Raw genomic sequence first — 26,317 nt, forward strand, 5'->3', positions numbered from 1 at the left:
TCAGGAGGAATGGGCCAAAATTCACCCAACTTATTGTGGAAGGCTACCTGAAACGTTTGACCCAAATTAAACAATTAAAAGGCAATGCTACCAAATAATAATTGAGTATATGTAAACTTCTGACCCACTGGGAATGTGATGAAAGAACTAAAAGCTTGTTATGGAAAGCCTTAATGTTGTTCCCTCTAAGCTTCGCTTGTGCGTAGCCGCGCACTTCCTCCAGGACTGCCGTGCGGAGACGCAGTAGAATGAACTTCACTGACTTCGCGCATTCATTTGCACTATATAGAACAACTTTTTTTCTGTGCCTGAATCAACATTACAGTGCATTCGGAAAGTATTCAGACACCTTGACTTTTCCCACATTTTGTTACGTTACAACCTTATTCTACAATGGATAAAATATTTATTTTTTACTCATCAGTCTACACACAGTAGTGTGAAAAGTGGAGAGGTTTTTAGAAATTTTGGGGATTTTTTTTTTTAACGTAGGTATTCAGACCCTTTGCTATTCGACTCGAAATTCAGCTCAGGTGCATCCTGTTTCCATTGATCATTCTTGACGGTGCATATCAGAGCAAAAACCAAGCCATAAGGTGGAAGGAATTGTCCGTAGAGCTCTGAGACTGGATTGTGTCGAGGCACAGATCTGGGGAAGGGAACCAAAACATTTCTGCAGGATGGAAGGTCCCCAAGAACACAGTGGCCTCCATCATTCTTACATGGGAGAAGTTTGGAACCACCAAGACTCTTCCTAGAGCTGGCCGCCCAGCCAAACTGAGCAATCGGGGAGAAGGGTCTTTGTCAGGGAGGTGACCAAGAACCCGATGGTTCCTCTGTGGAGATGGGAGAACCTTCCAGAAGGACAATCATCTCTGCAGCACTCCACCAATCAGGCCTTTATGACGGAAGGGTCTGAATACTTATGTAAATGTGATATTTCAGCTTTGTATTTTTTTTAAGACATTTGCAAAAATGTCAACCTGTTTTTGCTCTGGCATTATAGGGTATTGTGTGTAGATTGATGTGGGGGGAAAACGATGTAATCGATTTTAGAATAAGGCTGTAATGTGGAAAAAGTCAAAGGGTCTGAATACTTTCCAACTACACTAGACACTGAAGTAGCTTACCAAGACGACACTAAATGTTCCTGAGTGGCCTAGTTACAGTTTTGACTTAAACCAGGACAATGACCCAACACACCTCCAGGCTGTGTAAGGGATATTTGACCAAGGAGTGATGGAGTGCTGCATCAGATGACCTGGCCTCCACAATCACCCGACCTCAATCCAATTGAGATGGTTTGGAATGAGTTGGACTGCAGAGTGAAGGAAAAGCGGCCAACAAGTACTCAGCATATGTGGGAACTCCTTCAAGACTGTTGGGAAATCATTCCTCATGAAGCTGGTTGAGAAAATGCCAAGAGTGTGCAAAGCTGTCATCAAGGCAAAGAGTGGCTACTTGGAAGAGTCTAAAATATGTTTTTAAAACACATTTTTGGTTACTACATGATTCCATATGTTTTGTTTCATAGTTTTTGATATCTTCTCTATTATTCCACAATGTAGAAAATAGCAAAAATAAAGAAAAACCCTTGAATGACTAGGTATGTCCTGTATATACACTAAGTAGTGGCCAGTTTATTATGTACACCACCCTTTCACGAACATGGTTCGCTCCTACAGACAGTGAGTCACATGGCCGTGGCTTGCTGTATAAAGCAGGCAAACCGGCCTCCTGGGCTTTTCATGAACGACAGTGTCTAGTCTTTTCTGAGAATGGTTTGACAAACATCCAGTCAGCGTCAGTCCTGTGGCCGAAAATAGCTTGTTGATGAGAGGTCGAAGGAGAATGGCAAGAATTAAGCTGACAGGCGGGCCACACATAGTCATATAACGGCACAGTACAACAGTGTGCAAAACGGCATCTCAGAACGCACAACTCGTCGGCCCTTGTCACAGATGAGCTATTGCAGCAAGAAGAAGCTTCTCCAGTGGGCACGCGATCACCAACACTGGACAATTTGAGGAGTGGAAAAATATTGTCTCGTCCGACAAATCCCGGTTCCTGTTGCGTCATGCTGGTGACAAAATCAGAATTTGGCGAAGTGGCATGAGTTTATGGTCCCATCCAGCCCTGATGTCAACGGTACAGGCTGGTATCAGTGGCGTAATGGTGTGGGGAATGTTTTCCTAGGTCCTTTCATACCAATTGAGCAACATTTCCATACCTGAAGAATTCAGGCTGTTCTGGAGGCAAAGGAGGGTTTGACCCGGTACTAGATGGGTGTACCTAATAAACTGGCATTGGAGTGTATATAGCTGTGATCCTTTGCTGGTGACTGTCATATGGTCCCCTGTCCCCTCTGATAGCTGTGTGACAATCAAAGTCAAGCTGCACTATGTTACTAGGGAAAGACCAACTATGTTGCTGTGAAACTGCCAACTCTCTGCATGGCATGTGATCTGAGTAGAACTACAAGCAGTTTCCCTTGACAGGCCGTTAACCAGAGGCTAGCCCTCCCAGAATGGATTCACACCACATAGGTCTATTTACTGTTGTATTATCTACCAATATTTTACTGTATGATTTTAGTCCAGCCCTGCTGTCAGTGTAGAAGAGGTGAATTTAGCAAAATAGATGATAGAGGATGAATGGGCTGGTCGGAGCTTTGTGGATGGGACGGGGACGGGGACGGGCTGGCCCTGATGTGAGGTAATCTCTTTTCACCAGGCAGAGGATTACTCTGCCCAAAACATGCTCTGTCCCCACACTCACTCGGTCAAAGGTGGCCTTTAGCCAGGGGATGGGCAATTGAAAGAACGTCTGTTTTTGTGTTGCAGGCTTAAAATCATTTTGAATACTCACATCTCGGCGTGAAACGGGGTTGAAGGGGAAAAGTTTGCGGTAATTCTTCCAATTACTGGTTGTTCTGATACACAACTCAACACATTATTTTCAAAGCGATTGACATACTCCAGACAATAAACACAACTTAGTTAGACGTTTTGCCAGTGCTTATAAATTTAACGAGTAGAGTAGGTCGAAATCGAGTACTTCTATTCAATTATAAGTAAAAAGATTACAAACCTTGAATCGAGTACTCTCGGTCACCCCTAGTACACAGCTTTAAAATCCTCCTTCCTCATCCTTGGGGATTGCATTATTTTTGTGTGGAGCCTGAATTGATGATATTTCGCAGTTCTTTTTAGGAGGTCTATTGATAGTGTGTTTGGGAATAGGCTTGTGAACGGACCACTGTGGAACAGTTGAGGCCCTAAATTGCATGCCTTATTTCAACAAATTCTGACGTGTTGCGGTAGAGGAGTTTGCAATCAGAAACCTTATTAGGCGATGAAGCACTGACGATCTCGTGTAAAAGAAGAGACCAAAATGTTCTGTCTTGTTGTCTTCGTTCTCACCAGCAGTCTGTATTGTTTTTTTCTGTCTTTCTCTCATTCTCTTCCTCTCTCTCCTCATGCTGCCGATTCGTGACGGGCTGTCTCATCATCAGGCTGCAATCAGTCAAACCTGGGTCTACGCAGTTGCGTTATCATTATTTTTCTCTCCCGACTACCTCCCCCATCACCCCCCTCCGATCATTTATTACTGTTGTCATTTTCATTACTGCTCTGCTTGTTGTTTCTGAATAAGAAGTCTCTCCATCCTCCTGTCTTGTCCTTGCAAACTGCTCTAGATGTCCCGCAGTAGATCATCCTGTCTGTAGCGCTTCTATGGGGGTTGAGGTTGGGGGGAAATCATGTGTTTCTCTAGGTGTGCCTAGTGGTTGAAACTTTACTTTTCTAGTCTCAAGTCCCCCACCTCTCTATATATCCCCTTTTTGAGTTACCGTAGGCTTGTTATGCGCTGCTGCACAAGTGCTGTAGTAGAGATCACTAAGGTGTTTTATGGCTGTGTCTTTGCCCAGTTGAGCTGCGTCTCTGCATCACAATGAGGCGCTGACTGGCTTCTTTCTGTGTGCTTTTATTTATTTATTTTTCTCCTCAGACTCTCCAGTTGAGAATATACCTTACAGATAATTGGTTCATTTTTGACATGGCAAGCAATGGAGCAGGAGCTACAGTCTGGGTCTCATTCTGTGTAAATGTCTCACAGTAACTCCCCTTCTCACTGATTCTCTATCCTCTCTTCAAGCAGGTGTGATTTAATGTTAGTGACTTTACCCTGTCCCTTGGTGAGGATTTGGATCTGAAACAACCGGACAGAGCTCCGTGCCGGCTTCAGTTAACATCCAGTAAATGTACAATATGTCAGATATAAGCTGCAGCTAGGACCCCCCCCCCCCCGAACAGAACAGCAAGCCTTATCAGGGTGGCGCTCGGCTGGTGGGCTTACAGGGTGTCGGTGCAGGTCCAAGCCACTCGCAGTGGATTCGCTGGAGGCTCTAATGAACCTGTGGTGAATATTAATGTATTCCAAATTCTTGTACAATCTGGACCTGCTCTCGCTTACAAGCACAAACGCACTACATGCGCAGGGGGTCACAGAATCTGGATCCACACTCTTAATTGGTTTGGAAGTTCTCCAGCTCGGGTTTGGGGATCATTTGCTGCGAGAGAATGTTCAGAAGCCCAGAGAAAACCGGCGGTTTGTTCTTCCAATTTGAAATGGGGAAATCTTCTGTTGTTAACTCAACTTGACAGGTGTATTGCACATATAGTGTGAGGTCCCTACTGTACCAAGCACAATTTGTAGGCTAAATCTTACTTAAAGGATAGTCACTACAGCTACTCAGGACCACAGGCTATTCCTGTGGTACCTCTGAAATCAGAGACATCTTTTTATATTAGAGAATCTCTTAAATCCTGATTTGAAGCTACAGAGTATTTGATCAATTGTTGCCTGTCATGGCCCTTGCGTAATCTACCAATCACTCACCTAACTGTATGATAACTGAAGCGATTCACTAGCCCTCTAAAAAATACAATTGACATGTCACCTCCCCAGGTGTTTTCTTGAAGTTATCGGTCATTTTTTCCCTAACATATTGCATGGGTGAGTAGGAGAGGGAGTAACTGCATATTAGGGGGACTCGGCACAGACTCAGACCCAGAGTCATTTGAGTTCACACTGTGTTACTTCATAATGTGCTATCGATCTGTTTATATAGGACACGTCCTGCGCCTGTGTGTTTTTTGTTCTCTAACCACACTGCTGAGCTGAGTGGAGAACAAAAGCAGCAGCCTCCATCTCTGTGCTGCTGTGTCAGCTAGCGGAGAGGATGAAGGAGGAGACATGCTTTAACTTTAATCAATAAGGAAATCAGTCCTCGTGTACTTCAGAGGAGGCCGGTGGAAGGAGCCATAAAAGGACGGCGTCATTGTAATGGCCGGAATGGAATAAAATTGAACCGAGTCAAGCGTGTGGTTCCCATGCGTTTGGTCTGTTTTGATACCGTTCCATTTATTCCATTACAATGAGCCCGTCCTCCTATAGCTCCTCCCACCAGCCGCCTCTGGTGTACTTACACAGACAGAGAGTCCAGCAGCTAGTGCACCGCTAGCATGTTAGCACCGCTAACATTATTCTCCCCTCCCTATTCTCTTTCTGCAGCTCCGTAAAGTGGAGAGGGACAAGAAGACAATGGACCAGGAGATAGTGGAGCTCACCAACAAACTCCTGGACGCCAAGAACACCATCGACAAGCTGGAGGAGTTGAACGTGGGTGTTATCTCACTGTCCCTCTTTGAGTTATCACATACCAGATATTAAGTTGTGTATAATGTAGGACCACAGTGTGTGGCAAGATTACGACATTGAGCAGATCAACCACACCGTTCTGCGGATAAAGTGTGAGTGTTGTGTGAGAAATGGCCTTGTTGATTCTTCTCCCTGACAGGAGCGCTATCGGCAAGATTGCAATTTGGCCGTGCAGCTGTTGAAGTGCAATAAGTCCCATTTCAGAAACCACAAGTTTGCAGATGTAAGTACAGCTCTGATCGTTTAGTGGAAATGATTGAGGCTTGTATATAAAACGTATTCCACTTGTCACAGTGGCATTGTTGGAGCTTGAATGTGTTTTGCACTCCGTAGTGACACTCTTGGATGTGGGAGAAGGGAGAAATGGGGAGAGAGCGGTCGCCTGGGTGATTTTTTTAAAAGGCTTCGGATCTCTTCACATGTTTTGTCTGACCCTGGCGTCCGAGGCAAAGAGAAAATCAAAGAGAATCGAAAGAGGATATTATTATTTTTTAAAGCTGAGGTTTGCCTGCCCACTTTATCACAGCTTGTGTGTGTGTTTGAGTGTTGTACATCATAGCATTGATTGCCCATGTGTGTACAATACAGTGCATTCGGAAAGTATTCAGACATCTAGACTTTTTCCACATTTTGTTACATTACAGCCTTACTCTAAAATTGATTTTTTAAAAACCATTTTTTCGGATCATTCTACACACAATACCCCATAATAATTAAGCAACAAATTTGCAGATTTATTCAAAATAAACATTTACATAATTATTCAGACCCTTTACTCAGTACATTGTTGACGCACCTTTGGCAGTGATTACAGCCTCGAGTCTTCTTGGGTATGACGCTACAAGGTTGGCAGACCTGTATTTGGGGAGTTTCTCCCATATTTCTCTGCAGACCCTCTTAAGCTCTGTCAGGTTGGATGAGGAGTTTCACTGAACAGCTATTTTCAGAGTAGTTCGATCGGGTTCAAGTCCGGGCTTTGGCTGGGCCACTCTAGGACATTCAGAGACTTGTCCCGAAGCCACTCCTGTGTTGTCTTGGCTGTGTGCTTAGGGTCGTTGTCCTGTTGGAAGGTGAACCTTCTCCCCAGTCTGAGCTCTCTGCAGCAGGTTTTCATCAAGGATCTCTCGGTACTTTGCTCCGTTAATCTTGGGCTATCGAATTGCACAAATGTCTAAGGCACTGAATCTCAGTGCTAGAGGCGTCACTATAGACCCCAATTTGATTCCAGGCTGTATCACAACTGGCTGTGATTGGGAGTCCCATAGGGCGGCGCACAATTGGCCCAGCATCGTTAGGGTTTGGCCGGGATAGGCTGTCATCTTAACCGACTAGCGTAGTTAAATAAAGGTTCAATAAAAAATAACTTATCTTTCTCTCGATCCTGACTAGTGTCCCAGTCCATGCCGCTGAAAAACATCCCCACAGCATGATGCTGCCACCACCATGCTTCACCGTAGGGATGGTGCCAGGTTTCCTCCAGACGTGACGCTTGGCATTCAGGCCAAAGAGTTCAATCTTGGTTTCATCAGACCAGTGAATTCTCATGGTCTGAGAGACCTTTAGGTGCCTTTTGGCAAACTCCAAGTGGGCTGTCCTGTGCCTTTTACTGAGGGGTGGCTTCTGTCTGGCCACTCTACCACAAAGGCCTGATTGGTGGAGTGCTGCAGAGATGGTTGTCCTATTGGAAGGTTCTCCCATCTCCACAGAGGAACTCGAGAGCTCAGTCAGTGACCACCGGGTTCTTGGTCACCACCCTGACCAAGGCCCTTCTCCCCTGATTGCTCAGGTTGGCTGGGCGGCCAGCACTAGGAAGAGTTGGTTGTTCCAGACTTCTTCCATTTAAGAATGATGGAGGCCATAATGTTCTTGGACATTTAAGGCTGCAGAAATGTTTGTTACCCAGATCTGTTTCTCGACTCAATCCTGTCTCGGAGCTCTACGGACAATTCCTTCGACCTCGTGGCTTGGTTTTTGCTCTGACATGCACTGTCAACTGTGGACCTTCATATAGACAGGTGTGTGCCTTTCCAAATCATGTCCAATCAATTGAATTTACCAAAGGTGGACTCCAAGTTGTAGAAACATCTCAAGGATGATCAATGGAGACAGGATGCACCTGAGCTCAATTTCAAGTCTCATAGTAAAGGGTCTGAATACTTAGGTAAATAAGGTATTTTTTATACATTTTTGCACATTTATCCTCATTTTTGAACTGTTTTTGCTTTGTCATTGTGGTATTTTGTTTAGATTGAGGTAAACATTTATTCTATCCATTTTAGAGTAAGGTTGTAACGTAACAAAATGTGGAAAAAGGGAAGGATTCTGAATACTTCTGAGACTTTCTTAGTCTGGAACTGCTATTGATAGCAATGATGTCAGCAAAACTCGAAGCACCCCTCTCTCTGGGTGAGATTTTCTGGTTGAGATCAAGAGCTACGGAGTTCAGAGCCTACTGGGTAATCAATACATCAGCAAACAAAGCACTTGAAGTCAGTATGATTAAAGAAACTCATCGAAACCAAAGTGTTGTGCTATGACTAAGTCTCTTCAATTTAGATATTTTTCTCACGTGTAAAATCCATTTCATTATTTTTTTCTCCCCTAATTTCACTCCCTAAGACTCGATTTAAAAGAAAATGTTTTCGCTACGTGCCAATTGTTTTGAACAATGCCATTACGAAGTTCAACACGGATTATGAAGGACGAGGCTCCTCTGGGCATCACTTCCATAACCAACAGATGTTTCAAGTTTTACTGAGTATGTTTACATGCACACTAATATTTCAATATTAAATAGATTATGGCAGTAGGCAGATTATGGAATAGTCATGTAAAGACCTTACTCTACTTCACCAATTTGTAAGTCGCTCTGGATAAGAGTGTCTGCTAAATGACTTAAATGTAATGTAAATGTACTTAATCGGCGTAAGGTCAAATTTGAAGTAAGCATACGCTGATTAAAACACCTGGTTTTCTCAGCAATCTTTCTAATTATTGTGAGATGCATACACCTTTGATCAGAGCATGTGCTAGCACCAGCCCAGTGAGCCTCCCTCCTTTAGTGTGAGTTTAGTGAATTCGTAAACAACTGAAAAGTATGTGTAGTAGAAGTAGTAATCACATACAAACTTCATATGTGACCGACCGGCTCGATTTGGTCTTATGTAGCAGAATTTGAAATGGTCTTTTTTACATAAAAAGATACAGTATCATACACTGTAGTTGAGAAACAATGGGAAAGTAATTTTGCTTTGAAAGTTGATCAACTTGTAACCCCACTTTTGAGAAAATGGCCCTTGAATATTTTGGTACATCTACTGGAGAGCTCTTATTTGTCTACACCCATTCAGCATCGTTCACACCCTCTTAAACCCATCTCTTTAAGGATTCACATGTGAGGCCATGTGGTAAATACACGCTATATCAAATAAAATATTTGTCACATGCATAGGATAAAGGTGTAAATGGTACAGTGAAGTGGTTACTTGCATAGTAGCAATATCAAAAACAGAAAGTGTCCAGATATATTTTAGCATTATTAGAAAACGCTTACCTGACACACTTGTCTAAATTGATGGGTCATGTGAAGGAAATTCTATAACCACGCCCCAGCTACATCTAGCTAAATGGATGGGCCACTGTTGTCTAGATATGTGTTCATGAAATACAGTAGATGGCCGTAATCAACCCCAGACATACCAGGCTAATTTGATGGGTCATGTAATAATCTGGCCGAAGTGGAGTCTTTTGTTTAGACCTGTAGCTAGCTAGCTAAACAATGAACCGGCATAATCCCAACTCATACTATTACCAATACAAACATTGTCATAGCTGTAGTATGAATCTGCAGGTAGCTAAAGCTAACAAACTGGGTTCAATGTTAGCTAGCTAACATTAGGCTATAACTAGCAATGCAAATGGATTTCTGATTCTAATAATATTACTACATAGGTCATACACGTGACTTTAGTTAGCGAGCCAACATTTGCTAGCTAACTAACAGTACGCTTTAACTTTCTGACAAAATTGGAAACTTCTCAATGTAGCTAGACTCGGAAGTGTACATACACTTAGGTTGGAGTCATTAAAACTTGTTTTTCAACCACTCCACAAATTTCTTGTTTACAAACTATAGTTTTTACAAGTTGGTTAGGATATCCACTTTGTGCATGACACAAGTCATTTTTCCAACAATTGTTTACAGACAGATTATTTCACTTATTCACTATCACAATTCCAGTAGGTCAGAAGTTTACATACACTAAGTTGACTGTGCCTTTAATCAGCTTGGAAAATTCCAGAAAATTATGTGATGGCTTTAGAAGCTTCTGATAGGCTAAATGACATTTGAGTCAATTGGCGGTGTACATGTGGATGTATTTCAAGGCCTGCCTACAAACTCAGTGCCTCTTTGCTTGACATCATGGGAAAATCAAAAGAAATCACCCAAGACCTCAAAAAAAAACTGTCAACCTCCACAAGTCTGGTTCATCCTTGGGAGCAATTTCCAAATGCCTTAAGGTACCACGTTCATCTGTACAAACAGTATGCAAGTATAAACACTATGGGACCACGCAGCCGTCATACCGCTTAGGAAGGAGACGCGTTCTGTCTCCTAGAGATGAATGTACTTTGATGCGAAAAGTGCAAATCAATTCCAGAACAAAAGCAAAAGGACCTTGTGAAGATGCTGGAGGAAGCTGGTACAAAAGTATCTATATCCACAGTAAAACGAGTCCTATATCCACATAACCTGAAAGACCGCTCAGCAAGGAAGAAGCCACTGCTCCGAAACCGCCATAAAAAAGGCAGACTACGGTTTGCAACTGCACATGGAGACAAAGATTGTACTTTTTGGAGAAATGTCCTCTGGTCTGATGAATCAACAATATAACTCTATGGCCATAATGACCATCATTATGTTTGGAGGAAAAAGGGGGAGGACTGCAAGCCAAAGAACACCATCCCAACTGTGAAGCATGGGGATGGCAGCATCTCATGTTGCGGGGGTGCTTTGCTGCAGGAGGGACTGGTGTACTTCCCAAAATACATACCATCATGAGGAGGGGATTTATTTGGATATATTGAAGCAAAATCTCAAGACAACAGTCAGAAAGTTAAAGCTTGGTCGCAAATGGGTCTTCCAAATGGACAATGACACCAAGCATACTTCCAAAATTGTGGTTTAATGGCTTAAGGACAAAGTCAAGCTATTGGAGTGGCCATCACAAAGCCCTGACCTCAATCCGATAGAACATTTGTGGGCAGACCTGAAAAAGTGTGTGCGAGCAAGGAGGCCTAGGAACCTGACTCAGTCACACCAGCTCTATCAGGAGGAATGGGCCAAAATTCACCCTACTTATTGTGAATAAGAACAAATGTTGTTCGGATTGAGGTCAGGGCTTTGTGATGGCCACTCCAATAGCTTGACTTTGGAAGCTTTGGACTGGAAGCTTGTGGAAGGCTACATGAAATGTTTGACCCAAGTTAAACAATTTAAAGGCAATGCTACCAAATACTAATTGAGTGTATGTAACCTTCTGATGAAATAAATAAAAGCTGAAATAAATCACTCTACTATTATTCTGACATTTCACATTCTTAAAATAAAGTGGTGATCCTAACTGACCTAAAACAGGGAATTTTTATTAGGATTTAATGTCAGGAATTGTGAAAAACTGTGTTTAAATGTTTGGCCAAGGTGTATGTAAACCTCCGACTTCAACTGTACATGGATGAACACTTCACGGCATACTGGAACCATTTAACTTTGTAGCTACATCTTGTTTGTCACTTCGGTTCACACTGACCGTGGAATGTGTGCAGAAAGTATCCCATGACTTTTTCCACTTGATCTGTCGATGGCGCCGGCTAAATTCAGGGCAACAATATTGAGAAAAGGAGCAAAACGTTTGTAGTTCTCGATGGCTAACGTTAGATCTTTCAAAAATGGCGCGGTAGAAAGGACTGTCAAGACATACTGAACAGCATGCTACATGACAGACCAATTGTTTTTCTTGCAAAGCATGTAAACATTTTTATCTAACTATTATATTTATCTTACTATCCACAAAAATAGCATTAGTATGCATTTAACCGTACTCAATGTCACATACACAAGTACAGTGAAATGCCTTTTTTGCAAAGCTCTAAACCCAACGATGCAGTAATTAATAACAATGTAATACTAAAAATAACATAAGGTAGAACGAAAACACACACGAGATAAGAAGAACATGAAGTAAGCGTACTATGTACAGAGTCAGTCTGTTCCATATTTACAATGTGCAGGGATACTGGAGTAATAAAGTGGTAAGGTGAGGTGAGGTATGGTGACGAGGCGTCAGGATATGATAAAAGAGTTGCAGCAGCGCATATGATGATTGTGTGTGTGTGTGTGTGTGTGTGTGTGTGTGTGTGTGTGTGTGTAGAGTCAGTATAAATGTATGTGCATGTTGTGTGTGTGTGTGAGCAAATGATGAAGTGAGTGTTTGTGTGTTGAATTGTCAGTGAGTGTTTAGGGTCCTGTGAGTGTGCATAGAGAGTGCAAAAATAAGCTGTTCAGAAGCCTGTTGGTGTCAGACTTGATGTACCGGTACTGCTTGCCGTGCGGATGCGGAGAAAACAGTCTGTGGCTTGGGTTGCTGGAGTCTTTAGCTGTTCCGTGCCTTCCTTTCACACCGGCTGATATAGAGGTCCTGGATGGCAGGCAGCTCGGACCCAGTGACGTACCGGGCTGTCCGCACCACCCTCTATAGCACCATGCTATCGATGGCAGTGCTATTGCCATACCAAGCTGTCATGTCGTCTGTCAAGATGCTCTGTGGTACAGCTGTTTAACTTTTTTGGGACCCATGCAAAACCTTTTCGACCTCCTGAGGGGGAAGAGGCACTGTCGCACCTTCACGACTGTGCGTGTGTGTGGACCATTTTAAGTCCTCAGTGATTTGGACACCGAGGAACTTGGGATGATTGAGTTTGTGCCATAACCAGCCTCTCAAAGCACTTGATGATTACAGATGTGAGTGCTACAGGGTGGTTGGTACTCATTGTGGCATGAAGCCTTAGAGCATTTGTCTGGTAGAGAAGCATCATTGGGCAGCTTGGTCTTCCTTTGTTATCCGTAATGGACTGTAGCCCCAGCCACATGCAGCAGGCATTGGAGCCTGTGTAGTATGATTTCACCTCCTATATTGTCCTTTTGTTTGTTTTAATGACTCTGCGGACGTCATCGCCGAACACTTCTTGTTCTTGTCCTCATCCGTAGCCTCAGGGTTGTCTGCGATAGCCCTGTGTGCAGTAGCCCTGTCCATTAGCGCCAACCTCCGTGTTAATCCAGGGCTTTTGATTGGGGAAGCAGCGAACCTTCACTGTGGGGACAATGCCGCCGATTCATTTCCTAATGAAGTCGGTGGCAGGTGGTTAGTTTGTCAAAGTTATCGGCGGAGTCTCGAAACATATTCCAATCAGCGCTTAGAAAGCAGTCCTGTAGCAAAATCTCTGATTCTGGTGACCATTTCTCACCTGAGCGGGTCACTGGTGCTTGCTGTTTGAGCTTCTGATGTAAACATGAAGCAGGAGTACAGAGTTATGATCCGATTTGCCGAATGACGGCCGAGAGAGGGCCTTGTATTCTTGCTTGTGGGTAGTATAACAGTGGTCTAGGACTTAATCGCCCTAGAGGTGAAGAAGACTTTTTAATTGGAAGTTGGGCATCACATGTTAGACATTGCTGTCAATACTATCATGTTGGTTGTAAGAAATGAACAACTAGTGCTTATGTCTAGATACACTTGATTTGCAGTTAAGATTTGAATTACATGTCAAATGTAACAGTTTATACTTTTTGTTCAACTGAATAAATAGACTTGTAGACGCCTCATTTTTAGTGCCAAAGTCCGACCCTTTTCAGTGCATTTTAGTGACATCATGGTTTCCACTACCTGTGATATTAACAATCCGATCCCTCTCAGTAAATGAGAGACAGTGTTTGAATGTGCGCCTTAGGTTTTTTTTTCCCTCGTTCATTGATCCACAGGGTTACCTTCTGCTCAAACACCTTCAGTTAGTTAGTGTATGAATTGACGGTGCCGTCTCGATGCCTGATGCTCTGGTCTCTAGAGGACTATTACTGCCGATGTGACAACCGTGTTGTCGCTGCAGGGCAGTGACTGCCAGCCAGGGCTATTTTTAAGGGATGTATAATTCTTGCCTGAATTCATACACTGCTCTGTTCGCTACATGCTTCAGTCTGAGACTGCCATCGCTGAAGTTGTTTGTGTTGATGTCAAAATGAGGGGTCATCTCTGATTTAGAGTCAGTATAAATGTCTCACTAATCAGAGGATCAAAGACGAATCTTCAAAATGCCGCTGTACCCACGTGTGTCTTGGCTGTGGCCCAACCCATTGGCTTCTGGGAGGTTCAGACTAATTGCGGAGAAGAAACTAACGTCTGTGGGCGTAGCGTAGCGTTTGGCCGGAGCAAGGAATTTTGGCAGTTCTGCCATAATTGAATACTGCTGGGAAACCCAACAATCTGCCACAAGCTGCAGGTCTGTTCGCACACCTCATTTTATTCCTTCGTTTTATGATCAGCTTATTTATTTGTGAACTATTTTATTCTCTCTCTATTTGTCAAGCATTAGTTGAAAGAGTGAGTGTTTTGCTTACCTGGTGGTTCTACACCAAAGGCAACTTTTGTACTTCAACACACATTTCACATGATCTACTTTAAACTTCAAGTATTCAAATGCATCCAGATTCAGCAGCTAGTTCAAACACCTGCTGATTGCATGTACTCATGCCCTTATTCAACAAGTGAGCTAGCAATTTACCCCCTTGTTTTGTCTGAGCTTGTGAGACTGATTTTGTTATGTACAGTATATGCCACTTAGAAGAAGGGGGGGGCGGGTGCGCGCTGTTTTAAGATGGTCATACCAAGAGTCATTTAGCTATTTGATTTAGAATTTTCTGAGCCCTTTAGGTGAGTGTGTTAAAACGTTATTTTATGAAACATTGAATCAGGCTTTACTGCTATTAGCCCATAGAAACTCATTGAATAACAGATTCATACATGGAAAAATACAAACAACAAAAAAATATCTAAAGGTCGTTTGTTTTTAAGTCTCTCCTATATCTGAGCGATAGAAAGTTTTACACATTAACCCCTTTTTTTATATGCACTAAACTACCTCCATACTGCCATTCATTCTTCAAACTGGTACCAGGCTACATTCAGTCGAGTCTTGTGGGCGTCGTAGAGCAAAACAACCGTTCGGACAGATGTTTTCATGGCCAATTTTCGGGACGTCTCATGGTCTGACAAACAGTGCTGTAGCTCTGCCACCTTCCACCGCAGATGGGGCAGGCCGACATCGGCGGAGGCGGTTGAATTGAGACGCAGCCCATGCAAAACTGAGATCTCTACTTTAAACAGGCAGATTGGTATGTGGATTTTTATTTTTATTCCAGTTAGATTTCCGCGGGGCCGTGGACATCAGCTGTGGGGGGTTTGGTACAATGAGTGCATACATTTGTAGCATCTTGGCATTTCAAACATCTTAGCCCTGCCAGCACCAACCTCTTACCAACTAAGCCACTCAGGACCTAGATGAAAACATAGTCGCAGAAAGTGGTAGTTCTTGAAATGGGTCTACAGACTGAGATCCAATTGCTGCAGTGAGCTATTTTTGCAAATACAAACAAGTGAAGTGTCTTGGAGATGACATATTTTTGAAAATCAAAGCATTGGCCATAAGGCAATGTCCCCTTGACAGTCCTTATCCATTATGGGAGAAAAAGTAAGACCGAGAGGAAGCATGATAAAAGTACACCAAAGGGAAACCTGGATGACCATGGTTCTAGAGTCCTCATTGCAAAAGATCTGGCAGTATGGACATGGAGAGGCAAGCAGACAGGCAGGCGGGCAGAGAGACAAACAGGCTGGCAGGCAGAAAGCATTGAGTCATCCTGTGTCCAAGTGAGCTGCTCCCTAGGAGGGGGTCGGAAAAGTAGCCGTGTATACAAATCATCTTATCAGGCAGGCAGCAGCCATCTGTGGGAGATTTGATGGATTCTGAAGATTGGCTAAGGAAACACAAGTCAATTATACAGCATGGCAGGAGTTTCCCAGCAGCCCAGTCCTGAAGCTTATCACTAGAGTGGATTGGCTGTCTGTGAGCACCAATTCACACTGCTGCACATGTGATTGTTCTGAGAGAGCTATGCTTTTGTCTCCCCAGGCATTATGCCATATATAGTATACCCACTTTGCCTCAAACTGTTCCTCTATTGTTGAGTTTATGCGTATTGTTATAATTTGCAGGGAGTAAGCGGTTAGTACAATAGCATGTAAAATGACCATGACTGTGGCCATCAATGGACCCATGCAGATTTGCATCACAATGGTTGTCTGCAGTGCTTATAATAACACAGCCAATGTTTTATAGGAAAGAATGGTGCTAAAAAAAGGTCTCTCACTCACTGAAGAATGAAACGCGGCAAATATTGACTCTGCGCATCTTCATGTCATTATCAATAAAAGCCTTTGACACTTATGAAATGCTTGTAATTATACTTCAGTATTCCATAGTAACATCTGACACTAAAGACACTGAGGCAGCAGACTTTGTGAAAATTAATATTTGTGTCATTCTCAAAACTATAACCTTTGTGTCCACATGGATGTGATACAGGAGCTGCTTGTAAGCTCATCATGAGTCATTGGCCCATGACTCTTGGCAGCTTGTTTGATCGCTATACGCAATTGGGCAGAGGTCACAGGGGTATGTCGTGTACAATTCTGACCAGTAGAGGAGTCACCTGGCAGCCCTATGCAGTTGTATTGATCCTGCCTGGCCCACCCCACTGACCAGAGGAAATGAGGGGGAGGCGGGCGTGCCGATCGTTGCTCACCAGGATCGTTAGGGCATCAGTGAGCGGGGACTGTGGAATCACTTATTCTCTCTCTGCCCATTTTCCACATATCAATATCACAGCCTTGGCTCGTCACACCCAGTATCACCGTGATAGAAGGGCCCTAGATGCCGGCCTTTTTTTCTTTACTTCAGCTCCTCACTTTCTTTCTTTCTCACCCCACCCCCCTTCAATTATCTCATTGGAGGTGAGCCTCTTTTTTTTTTTTTTTCTTCTCTCTGCTTTTTGTTCCTGTGAACATGGAGTCAGGGACAAGGAGACATTTGGTGGCCAGGGAAGAAAGGCAGCAGGAGACTGTCTCCTTCACAGCGCTGACTGATAGATCCCACTGTTCTCTTCCATTCACGTATCAAGCATCAGACATCCCCGTGATGTCTAACTTGGCAGCCATGTGTTAGTGTCATTCACTGCTCTTACACAGAGAGACTGATCCACAACAGGATCACATCAGCTCTTTTAGAAATCATCTGGAACTGTAATTGACAATCGTGACGCCACTCGTATCCCACTGAGATGTGCCACTTTCTAATTTGGATCGGAGCACAAAGTCCTTGCATGGGAGAGATATGAGTGCTAAGTCTTTGCCACTCGGTTATTAGGGAAAGTTAAAGCTTAATGCATTTGACATGATAATCTAAATACTCCCACTGCGAGCTCTTAAAGTGGAATCACATGCTGTTTAAAAGCACAGCAAGTCGGGAAAGATTTGTCAGCCCTTGTGAGATGCAGATTTTTAAATGTTTCATATATATTTCCACACTGAGGTTGGAATAATACTGTGAAAATGATAATGCTCTTTTTCGTGTACGAGCTGTTTCAGCCTGTTTTGGTGGGATGGAATTTACATGACCAATAAGAAAGAGTTCCAGAATTCTCTGCAAATAACAGCTAGTTTTCAGTTTTCCCCTCCCCACTCAGACAACTTCCAGACAGTCCTAGCAAAATTCTTGCTTGAGAAATTGCTATTTGCAAAGAAGCTATTTTTTTAATTCTTTTTGACCATTTTAATTGAAAACAATCACAGTACGTTACTTAATTGTTACCTAGAAATTATTTGATATTGAGATAAAAACAGCTACATTGGACCTTTTTAAAGTTGTTGCAGTTAATTGAGGGAATTGGGAGAGAGTGCAGGTGGGGGAGTTGTTCTCATTATTAATTAACATGGTTTATTTACAAGTTACATCTAATATTAAGTACTTTAAAGTTCAGAAATTCGTTCTGAGTTTGACAAGCCTGTGACTTTTTGATTTTAACATGATGTCTTTGCCCGTCCTCAAAACCTGTCACGTTTTGTGTTTGTCTCCTCTTGTCTTCCAGCTGCCGTATGAGCTGCAGGACATGGTGAACAAGCACATGAAGGCCAGTCTGCCGGATAAGAGTTCCCAGGGGGCCCAGGGCCAGGACTCCGACACCATGAGCCTGACGCCCGCTGACGTGGTGCCCACCTCAGTCATTGCCCGCATCCTGGAGAAGCCTGAGCCTCTGGTGCTCAACTCTGCCCAGTCCAGCAGCAGTGCAGGCCGGCCCCAGGCAGAGGACGTGTTTGTGCATGTGGACATGACTGGGCCCCAGGCAGGAGGAGGGGGTAGAGAGAACGGGGGTCCCGGTCACAGTAGCAGGGCCCCAGCCCAGAGCAGCCAGGCCCAGGAGCTCCTCCAGCAGAACGGCATGTGTCGGAGCCAGAGCAGCCTGTCAGCAGATGGCCAATCAGGAGAGGAGGGTAGAGAGGGTGGTGCCTTCGAGAAGCTCAACCCCTACCCAGCCCCCCCTCCGCCCCACCCCCTCTATCCCGGCCGCAAGGTGATCGAGTTCTCCTCGGACGACAAGGTGAAGATCCCCAAGAACAGCCCCCTGCCCAACTGCACCTACGCAACACGCCAGGCCATCTCCCTCAGCCTGGTGCAGAACGACGAGGAGAACGAGCGCCAGCGCACCGTGCCAAACAGCCCCGCTGTGTCGGACGGGGGCTGGCGATCTGGAACGTCGTCCTCCTCAGGGGGAGGGGGGCAGCGTGACCCCTGCCGCACCCCTACTCAGCTGGACACAGCAGACCCTCTCTCAAACCAGTCCAGCCCCTTCAGCAGCCCCCCTCAGCCCCCCAGCGCCTTTGCCAGCTCAGGGAGCTCCGAGGAGGACCTGCTGGCCAACTGGCAGCGCATGTTTGTGGAGAAGATGGCACCATCCTCTGAGGGCACCCTGGTCAACCGCACCACCTTCAGCAGCGAGACGGTCAAGGACCTGGAGAGGACCCGGACCGGCAAGCCAGTGGGCGGGGGTTCCGACAGGGGGGCACTACGGGGGGCCTACTCGGACGGGGAGGAGGGGTCCTCCACCCGCAGCTGGACAGCAAGCCGGGAATCCAGCCTGGACACTGACACCAGCAGCATGGCTGACCTCCGCACCAGGAGGGGGCATTATGGAGCAGACTTCTCCACAGAGGAAAGCGAGCAGCTGCTGATGGCCCTGGACCCACTGGACAACGACCGAGACAACACCAGTGGCGACACCGTGTCAACGGCCATCACTGTGGAGACCAGCCCGGCGGAGGCCAATAGGAATGATTTTGTGGACGAGACTGGGTCTGTAGGCAGCTCTGCAGAGGAGAGAGACATCCTGCCACAGGACTTCCCCGTCAAAGCCCCCCGGGTCCTGGCAGGGCTAGAGGACTACACAAAGAACACCCCTCCCCTTCCCGCAAACTCCTCCACTTCCACCCCCGGCCGACCCCTGAAGAGCCCAAAGAGGATGGGAGTCCACCACCTGCACCGCAAAGACAGCCTGACCCGGGCACAGGAGCATGGTAACCTGCTGGACTGAGACTAGGGGACTTTACTCCTCTCACTTCATCGGTCATCTGACAGACTACCTCTTCAATGGTCTGTGGACTCTTTATCTTACCAGAAAAGAGAGATGATTCGTGTTGGTCCTTCCTTTGTCCGTGCTGCTGTCTCTCATGAGTTTAGTCAGGAAATACACACATTCTCTAGTAACCACATTCAAGAGCTGACTGTACTTTAAAAGATATGTGCGATTCCTGGCTGCCGGTTGAATGGTAAAGTTTGCGGTGTTCTTTCCTTTGTTTTCCACTGTAAACCTGCAATCTCCTCCAGTAGCAGAACAAAGGGTCCTACAGGGGTTTCTGAATGAGGTTAGTTTTCTGTCTCTCAAACACTCCAAAACTGTTGCAGAGAGGAGAATGGTGACTACAGGAGATAGCCATTGCAGGGTCATTTCCTGTGTGTAAACATCCAGCCAGTGTGTGTTCTCATGGAACAGCCCAGATGGTGCAACATTTCATCTCGTCACCTGAGATGATCGGCGATATGCAGGATGGATGGAGTTGTTGCCTTCTCCCACGTTTGTTCTCTCTTACCCTGGATCCCCCCTCCCCCCTAGGGAAATGATATGTCATACAGGGGAACTTTACCTCCATCTCTGAATGGACGAATGGTGAAGAGGGCAAGCACTTGCAAGCGCATGCTGTTGTCTGGTGTGAGTGGATGGTGGAACGGACCCCCACACAGACTCTTCAGTGCCTATCCCTCTCTGTCTGAGGGGGTTTCTAACCCCCCAATTCCCAGAATATATCTATTCTGATGCCCCTCTGAAGCACCTGAAGTGTGCAGCAGTCTGTTGAGCACCCACTCTTAAGGGCTCTCTTCTCTGTAATTGGTCAACTACACAAGAACTAGGAAGGTCACCCTCAATGAATTCCTGAAATTGTCAGTCTCACTCCAGTTTATTTTCTCAATAACACATAGTTTTCATTGATTTGTCTTTCTATTATCGTAATAGTTACCTTTTTTATTTCTTCACATCGCTTCTTCATTCAAATAATTTTGATTTTGACATTTAGATTTGTATGCAACTATTTTATGGCTGAGGTCTGGACATAATATGACGATCGAACAGTCAAAGTATTTCTACTCTTTCACTGTTGTTCTGTTATTGATCTGTCATTGGATTTAGTCATCTGTATTTTCATTTCAAGAAACAAACAGGCCTATAGTTCTATTGTTAACTCTGGTACTTTACATGGGGTTTTACAAAGGAAGACCTAAATGGCATGAAACACGGTGTTTTTCAGAAGAACCACGACAACCTTCAAGGCATTTTTGTGGATGTGTTTTGGAACTATTCACTCGGCCCGGGGCGGGGGGGGATAATTCTCCTTGAAAATGCCTTCAATTCTCATTGTGTACCACTTCTGTTAGCAATGTATTCAGGAACAATAGTATGTTTCCAGAATATCAAAGTGACAAGGAATAACCGAAGGCGAAAGGTCTGCATGGTATGACAGGGCTGGTTGATGAGATTTTTCCTATTTCTTTACCGTTGACAATTTCCTGATCAGGAAAGTATTTTTGTTGGTGTACTACCCAGTCTCCGTTGTGAGGGTTCACAGAGGATGTTATACTAGTAACTAGTAAACTGTGAAGAGGGGAATGATTTGATATGTTTTCCTCTGTGTTCAGCCAACCTTTTAAGTATTTAATCAGTGTGCTTATCAGATGTCCCCACCCCTAGATATTCTGGTGGAGAGAGTTCAGATCATTTGAAAAAATGCAAAGTTGTTTTAATCTTTGGCCCTTTCTAAATGCACCTAATCTGGAATGTAATCATGGCTTTACAGTATTTGGCGTTTATTTTCGCTATAGGTCCATTTTCATCGACATGCTTTTGTATGGATATAATTTTTGATTTTCTGGATTGATTTGATTGTGTGCGTGTGTTCCTTTTGGACTTTCATTTGGTCCAGTATATTCAATTGACTTACCGTTCTGTATTTAGCCATGTTGAATTTGTCTTAATTGTAATCCATAAAATGTGTTCAGCGTCAGACAATTCTCTATGTACAGTTGAAGTCGGAAGTTTACATACACTTAGGTTGGAGTCATTAAATCTCGTTTTTCAACCACTCCACAAATTTCTTGTTAACAAACTATAGTTTTGGCAAGTGGGTTAGGACATCCACTTTGTGCATGACAAGTAATTTTTCCAACAATTGTTTACAGACAGATTATTTAATTTATAATTCACTGTATCACAATTCCAGTGGGTCAGAAGTTAACATACACTAAGTTGACTGCCTTTAAACAGCTTGGAAAATTCCAGAAAATGATGTCATGGCTTTAGAAGCTTCTGATAGGCTAATTGACATCATTTGAGTCAATCGGAGGTGTATCTGTGAATGTATTTCAAGGCCTACCTTCAAACTCAGTGCCTCTTTGCTTGATATCATGGGAAACATTGTAGACCTCCACAAGTCTGGTTCAACCTTGGGAGAAATTTCCAAACGCCTGAAGGTACCAGGTTCATCTGTACAAACAATAGTACGCAAGTATAAACACCAGCCGTCATACCGCTCAGGAAGGACTTTGGTGCGAGAAGAGCAACTCAATCCCAGAACAACAGCAAAGACCTTGTGAAGATGCTGGAGGAAACCGGTACAAAATCTATATCCACAGTAAAACGAGTCCGATATCGACATAACCTGAAAGGCCGCTCAGCAAGGAAGGAGCCACTACTCTGAAACCGCCATAAAAAAGCCAGACTACGGTTTGCAACTGCACATGGGGACAAAGATTGTACTTTTTGGAGAAATGTCCTCTGTCCTCCATCATTATGTTTGGAGGAAAAAGGGGGATGCTTGCAAGCAGAAGAACACCATCCCAACCGTGAAGCACGGGGTGGCAGCATGATGTTGTGTGGGTGCTTTGCTGCAGGAGGGACTGGTGCACTTTACAAAATAGATGGCATCATGCGGCAGGAAAATTATGTGGATATATTGAAGCAACAGCTCAAGACATCAGTCATGAAGTTGAAGCTTGGTCGCAAATGGGTCTTCCAAATGGACAATGACCCCCAAGCATACTTCCAAGGTTGTGGCAAAATGGCTCAAGGACAAGAATGTCAAGGTATTGGAGTGGCCATCAAAGCCCTGACCTCAATCCCATAGAAAATGTGTGGGCAGAACTGAAAAGGCGTATGCGAGACAAGGAGGCCTACAAACCTGGCTCAGTTACACCAGCTCTGTCAGGAGGAATGGGCCAAAATTCACCCAACGTATTGTGGGAAGCTTGTGGAAGGCTACCAAAAACGTTTGATCCAAGTTAAACAATTTAAAGGCAATGCTACCAAATACTATTTGTGTGTATTTAAACTTCTGACCCACTGGGAATGTGATGAAATAAATCACTCTTTACCATTCTATACTATTTCACATTCTTAAAATAAAGTGGTGATCCTAACTGACCTAAGACAGGGAATGTTTGTTAGGATTAAATGTCAGGAATTGTCAAAAACTGAGTTTAAATGTATTTGGCTAAGGTCTATGTAAACTTCCGACTTCAACTGTAGCTTTAGTACATAATAATGATGATTGAGGCAAAAGTCTGCATTTTCATTCATGTATTTGTTAGCCTTTCTAATGGCTTTTTGATTGCGTGGTTTATGAAGCCGGATACTGTCCTGCTGTTTTATTGATCCCAGATTGACAGCTCACAGTGAAAGCCCTTCAGTATAAGGCAGTAATCCAGTATGAAGTCACACACCTCATGCAGTGTTCTTAACTCTGAGTCAGACTCTGAGCCATCTGCTTGTATTTGTTCATGCAACCCTCTGTGGGCTGAAGACGGTGTAATATCATATACAGTGCATTTTGAAAGTATTTAGACCCCTTCACTTTTTACATCCTTATTCGAAACTGGATTAAATAGTTTTTTCCCTTCATCAAATCTACTCACACAATATCTCATAAAGACAAAACAAAAAGGTTTTTTTTGCAGTTTTTTTTTTAAACTAATCTCACACTTAAGTATTCAGACCCTTTACTCAGTACTTTGTTGATGCACCTTTGGCAGTGATTACAGCCTTGTATGATGCTGCAAGCTTGGCAAACCTGTATTTGGGGAGTTTCTCACATTCTTCTCTGCAGATTCTCTTAAGCTCTGTCACGTTGGATGGGGAGCATCGCTGCACAGCTATTTTCAGGTCTCTCCAGAGATGTTTGATCAGGTTCAAGTCCGGGCTCTGACTGGGCCACTCAAGGACATTCAGAGACTTGTCCCGAAGCCACTTCTGCGTATTCTTAGCTGTGTGCTTAGGATCATTGTCCTGTTGGAAGGTGAACCTTCGCCCCGGTCTGTGACACTAGGCATTCAGGCCAACGAGTTCAATCTGGGTTTCATCAGACTGCTCTGGAGCAGGTTGTCATCAAGGATCTCTCTGTACTTTGCGCCGTTGATCCTGACTAGTCTACCAGTCCCTGCCGCTGAAAAACATCCACACAGCCTGGCCACTCTACAATAAAGGCCCGATTGGTGGCGTGCTGCAGAGGTGGTTGTCCTTCTGGAAAGTTCTCTCATCTCCACAGATGAACTCTGGAGCTCTGTCAGTGACCATCGGATTCTTGGTCACCTCCCTGACCAAGGCCCTTCTCCCCCGATTGCTCAGTTTGGCTGGGCGGCCAGCTCTAGGAAGAGTCTTGGTGGTTCCAAACTTCTTCAATTTAAGAATGATGGAGCCCACTGTGTTCTTGGGGACCTTCAATGCTGCAGGAATGTTTTGGTACCCTTTCCCAGATCTGTGCCTCGACACAATCCTGTCTCGGAGCTCTACTGACAATTCCTTCAACCTCATGGCTTGGTTTTTGCTCTGACATGCATTGTCAACTGTGGGACCTTATATAGACAATTGTATGCATTTCCAAATCATGCCAATCAATTGAATTTACCACAGGTGGACTCCAATCAAGTTGTAGCAACATCTCAAGGATGATCAGTGGTAACAGGATGCACCGGAGCTCAATTTCAAGTTGCATAGCAAAGGTTCTGTATACTTATGTAAATAAGGCATCTTTTTTTTAAATTTGCAACAATTTCTAAAAAACAACTTTTCGCTCTGTCATTATGGGGTATTGTGTGTAGATTGATGAGGAAAAACTTTATTTAATCCATTGTAGAATAAGGCTATAACATAACAAAATGTGAAATGTGAAGGGGTCTGAATACTTTCTGAATTGCCTGCACTTACATTTTGAAGACAAATTAAATGATCAAAGATAAATGCAACAACACTTCATGATTACGACGGAGGGCTTTTGCCAAGCACTGTGTTTCCACAAGGTTAGAAAAGATACGCCAGTAAACTCTGTCCATGCCGCATTATAAAAATGCCCTAACTCCCCCCCCTCTGTTTAAACCTCTGTTCTTAGACCAACAAGTAAAAGCCACATATCAAGGAACTAGCATCATTGTGCTGTAAAGTCCTGTGCCACCGCCAGTCACTGGTGTCATACGAGGTAACTGTGTTCCCTCCAGAGCGAGATGAGTCACCAGATCCCGATATAAAAGTCTCTCCACATACTATATCCAACACGCTGGAGGCTTTCTGCTGCACTCCTGGTCCCTGAATAATTCAACGCCATTTTCTTCAGTGTAACGGACCGGGACCCTGGATTACGGGCCCCCAAATCCACACGGTTCACGTCACTCCACCCTCACACTTTTTAAACCTCTTTTCTTTTGCTTGGAGTCTGCTTATTGGTCTTTTTCATTATAAATGGTGTTAATAGCCCATAATTAAGAGTTGTAACAACCCTTTACTAAATTATTCATGTTTTATTACCCTCAGAAATAGGTCTCTAATACTTCAAAAAGGAGTAGAGTAGTCTGTCATGGTCTTCAGCATGGACATTTATGTTTTTAATATTTCACGGTTTCGTGCAAATACAAAAACGGAAATGGAAAAAGAGGGAATTAAATGTGCAGGCTCCAATGTACTAAGCAGTATAAATAGGCCTTTATATCTGGTCTCCTGCAACTTTAATGACTCCTCTTTCGCGAATATAATTGAACACATCTCTGCTGACGCGTCTCTTCTTTGATCCAAGGTCGCCTTCCCCCGAGATGCTCCACTCGTGTGGAGCTTTTTAAATTTAGTCTGAGAAATGTTGAGAAATGTCGGCTTCGTCACTCCTTTTATCTGATGCGGTGGAATAAACACACTGGTCATGACAGTAATCCCTCTGTGACGGTGACCTTTTAACAGGTACCTCGCTCATTTATTTTCACGATATAGCTTTTAGTCTGAGCATGATTTAAACAGCATGCCAATTGGTTCACAGGAGCCTTGTCTCCATTGTGACAGTTTTGAGACAGCGCCAGGGGTTTATTGGAAATATTGATCTGCAAGAATATTTGAACAACTGGAGTGTAAAGTATTACATTATACAATTAGAAAACCCTGGCTCTACATATGAATACAGAGACCGGGTTTACTGTGTAATATCCCACACAGACGGCGTAATCATACAATCTGAGCTTGATGACAAAGCCAGTCCCTGCACGAGGGTGTTGTCATTGCAATTACATGGTTCAGGAATACTAATAAAGATGCTGTCACTGTCTTCTCACGTCAATATATGCCTCCATTGTTGTTTGTTATTTACATCTTATTCATGTCTACATTTATGGTGTTCAGTCGTTGAATTCTCCCATTGATATGAATGAAATGCATGTTATAGGCCAGGGCTGCCCCAAACCCTCTTCCCGGAGATCTACTGTCCTGTAGGTTCAGTCCAACCCGAATTTAGTGGTTCTGATTCAGCTAGTTAAGGTCTGGTTGAGCAGCTAATTAGTAGAAACAGGTGTGTTA

The 26,317-nt window shown here is 44.0% G+C and overlaps 1 protein-coding gene across 1 annotated transcript in view; it reads left to right on the top strand.

Annotated features, from left to right (window-relative positions):
- LOC135512408 (tight junction-associated protein 1-like) overlaps nt 1-26,069 on the top strand; it is a 131,664-nt gene extending 105,595 nt beyond the window's left edge. The window contains exons 8-10 of the mRNA XM_064934413.1: nt 5,575-5,682; nt 5,861-5,944; nt 17,978-26,069. Coding sequence (XP_064790485.1) covers nt 5,575-5,682; nt 5,861-5,944; nt 17,978-19,477 — 1,692 coding nt within the window. The 3' untranslated portion in view covers nt 19,478-26,069. The remainder of the gene's footprint in view (nt 1-5,574; nt 5,683-5,860; nt 5,945-17,977) is intronic.
- The last annotated feature ends 248 nt before the right edge of the window (nt 26,070-26,317 follow it).

Source organism: Oncorhynchus masou, chromosome 24 (assembly GCF_036934945.1).
Source record: "Oncorhynchus masou masou isolate Uvic2021 chromosome 24, UVic_Omas_1.1, whole genome shotgun sequence".
NCBI lineage: Eukaryota > Metazoa > Chordata > Actinopteri > Salmoniformes > Salmonidae > Oncorhynchus > Oncorhynchus masou.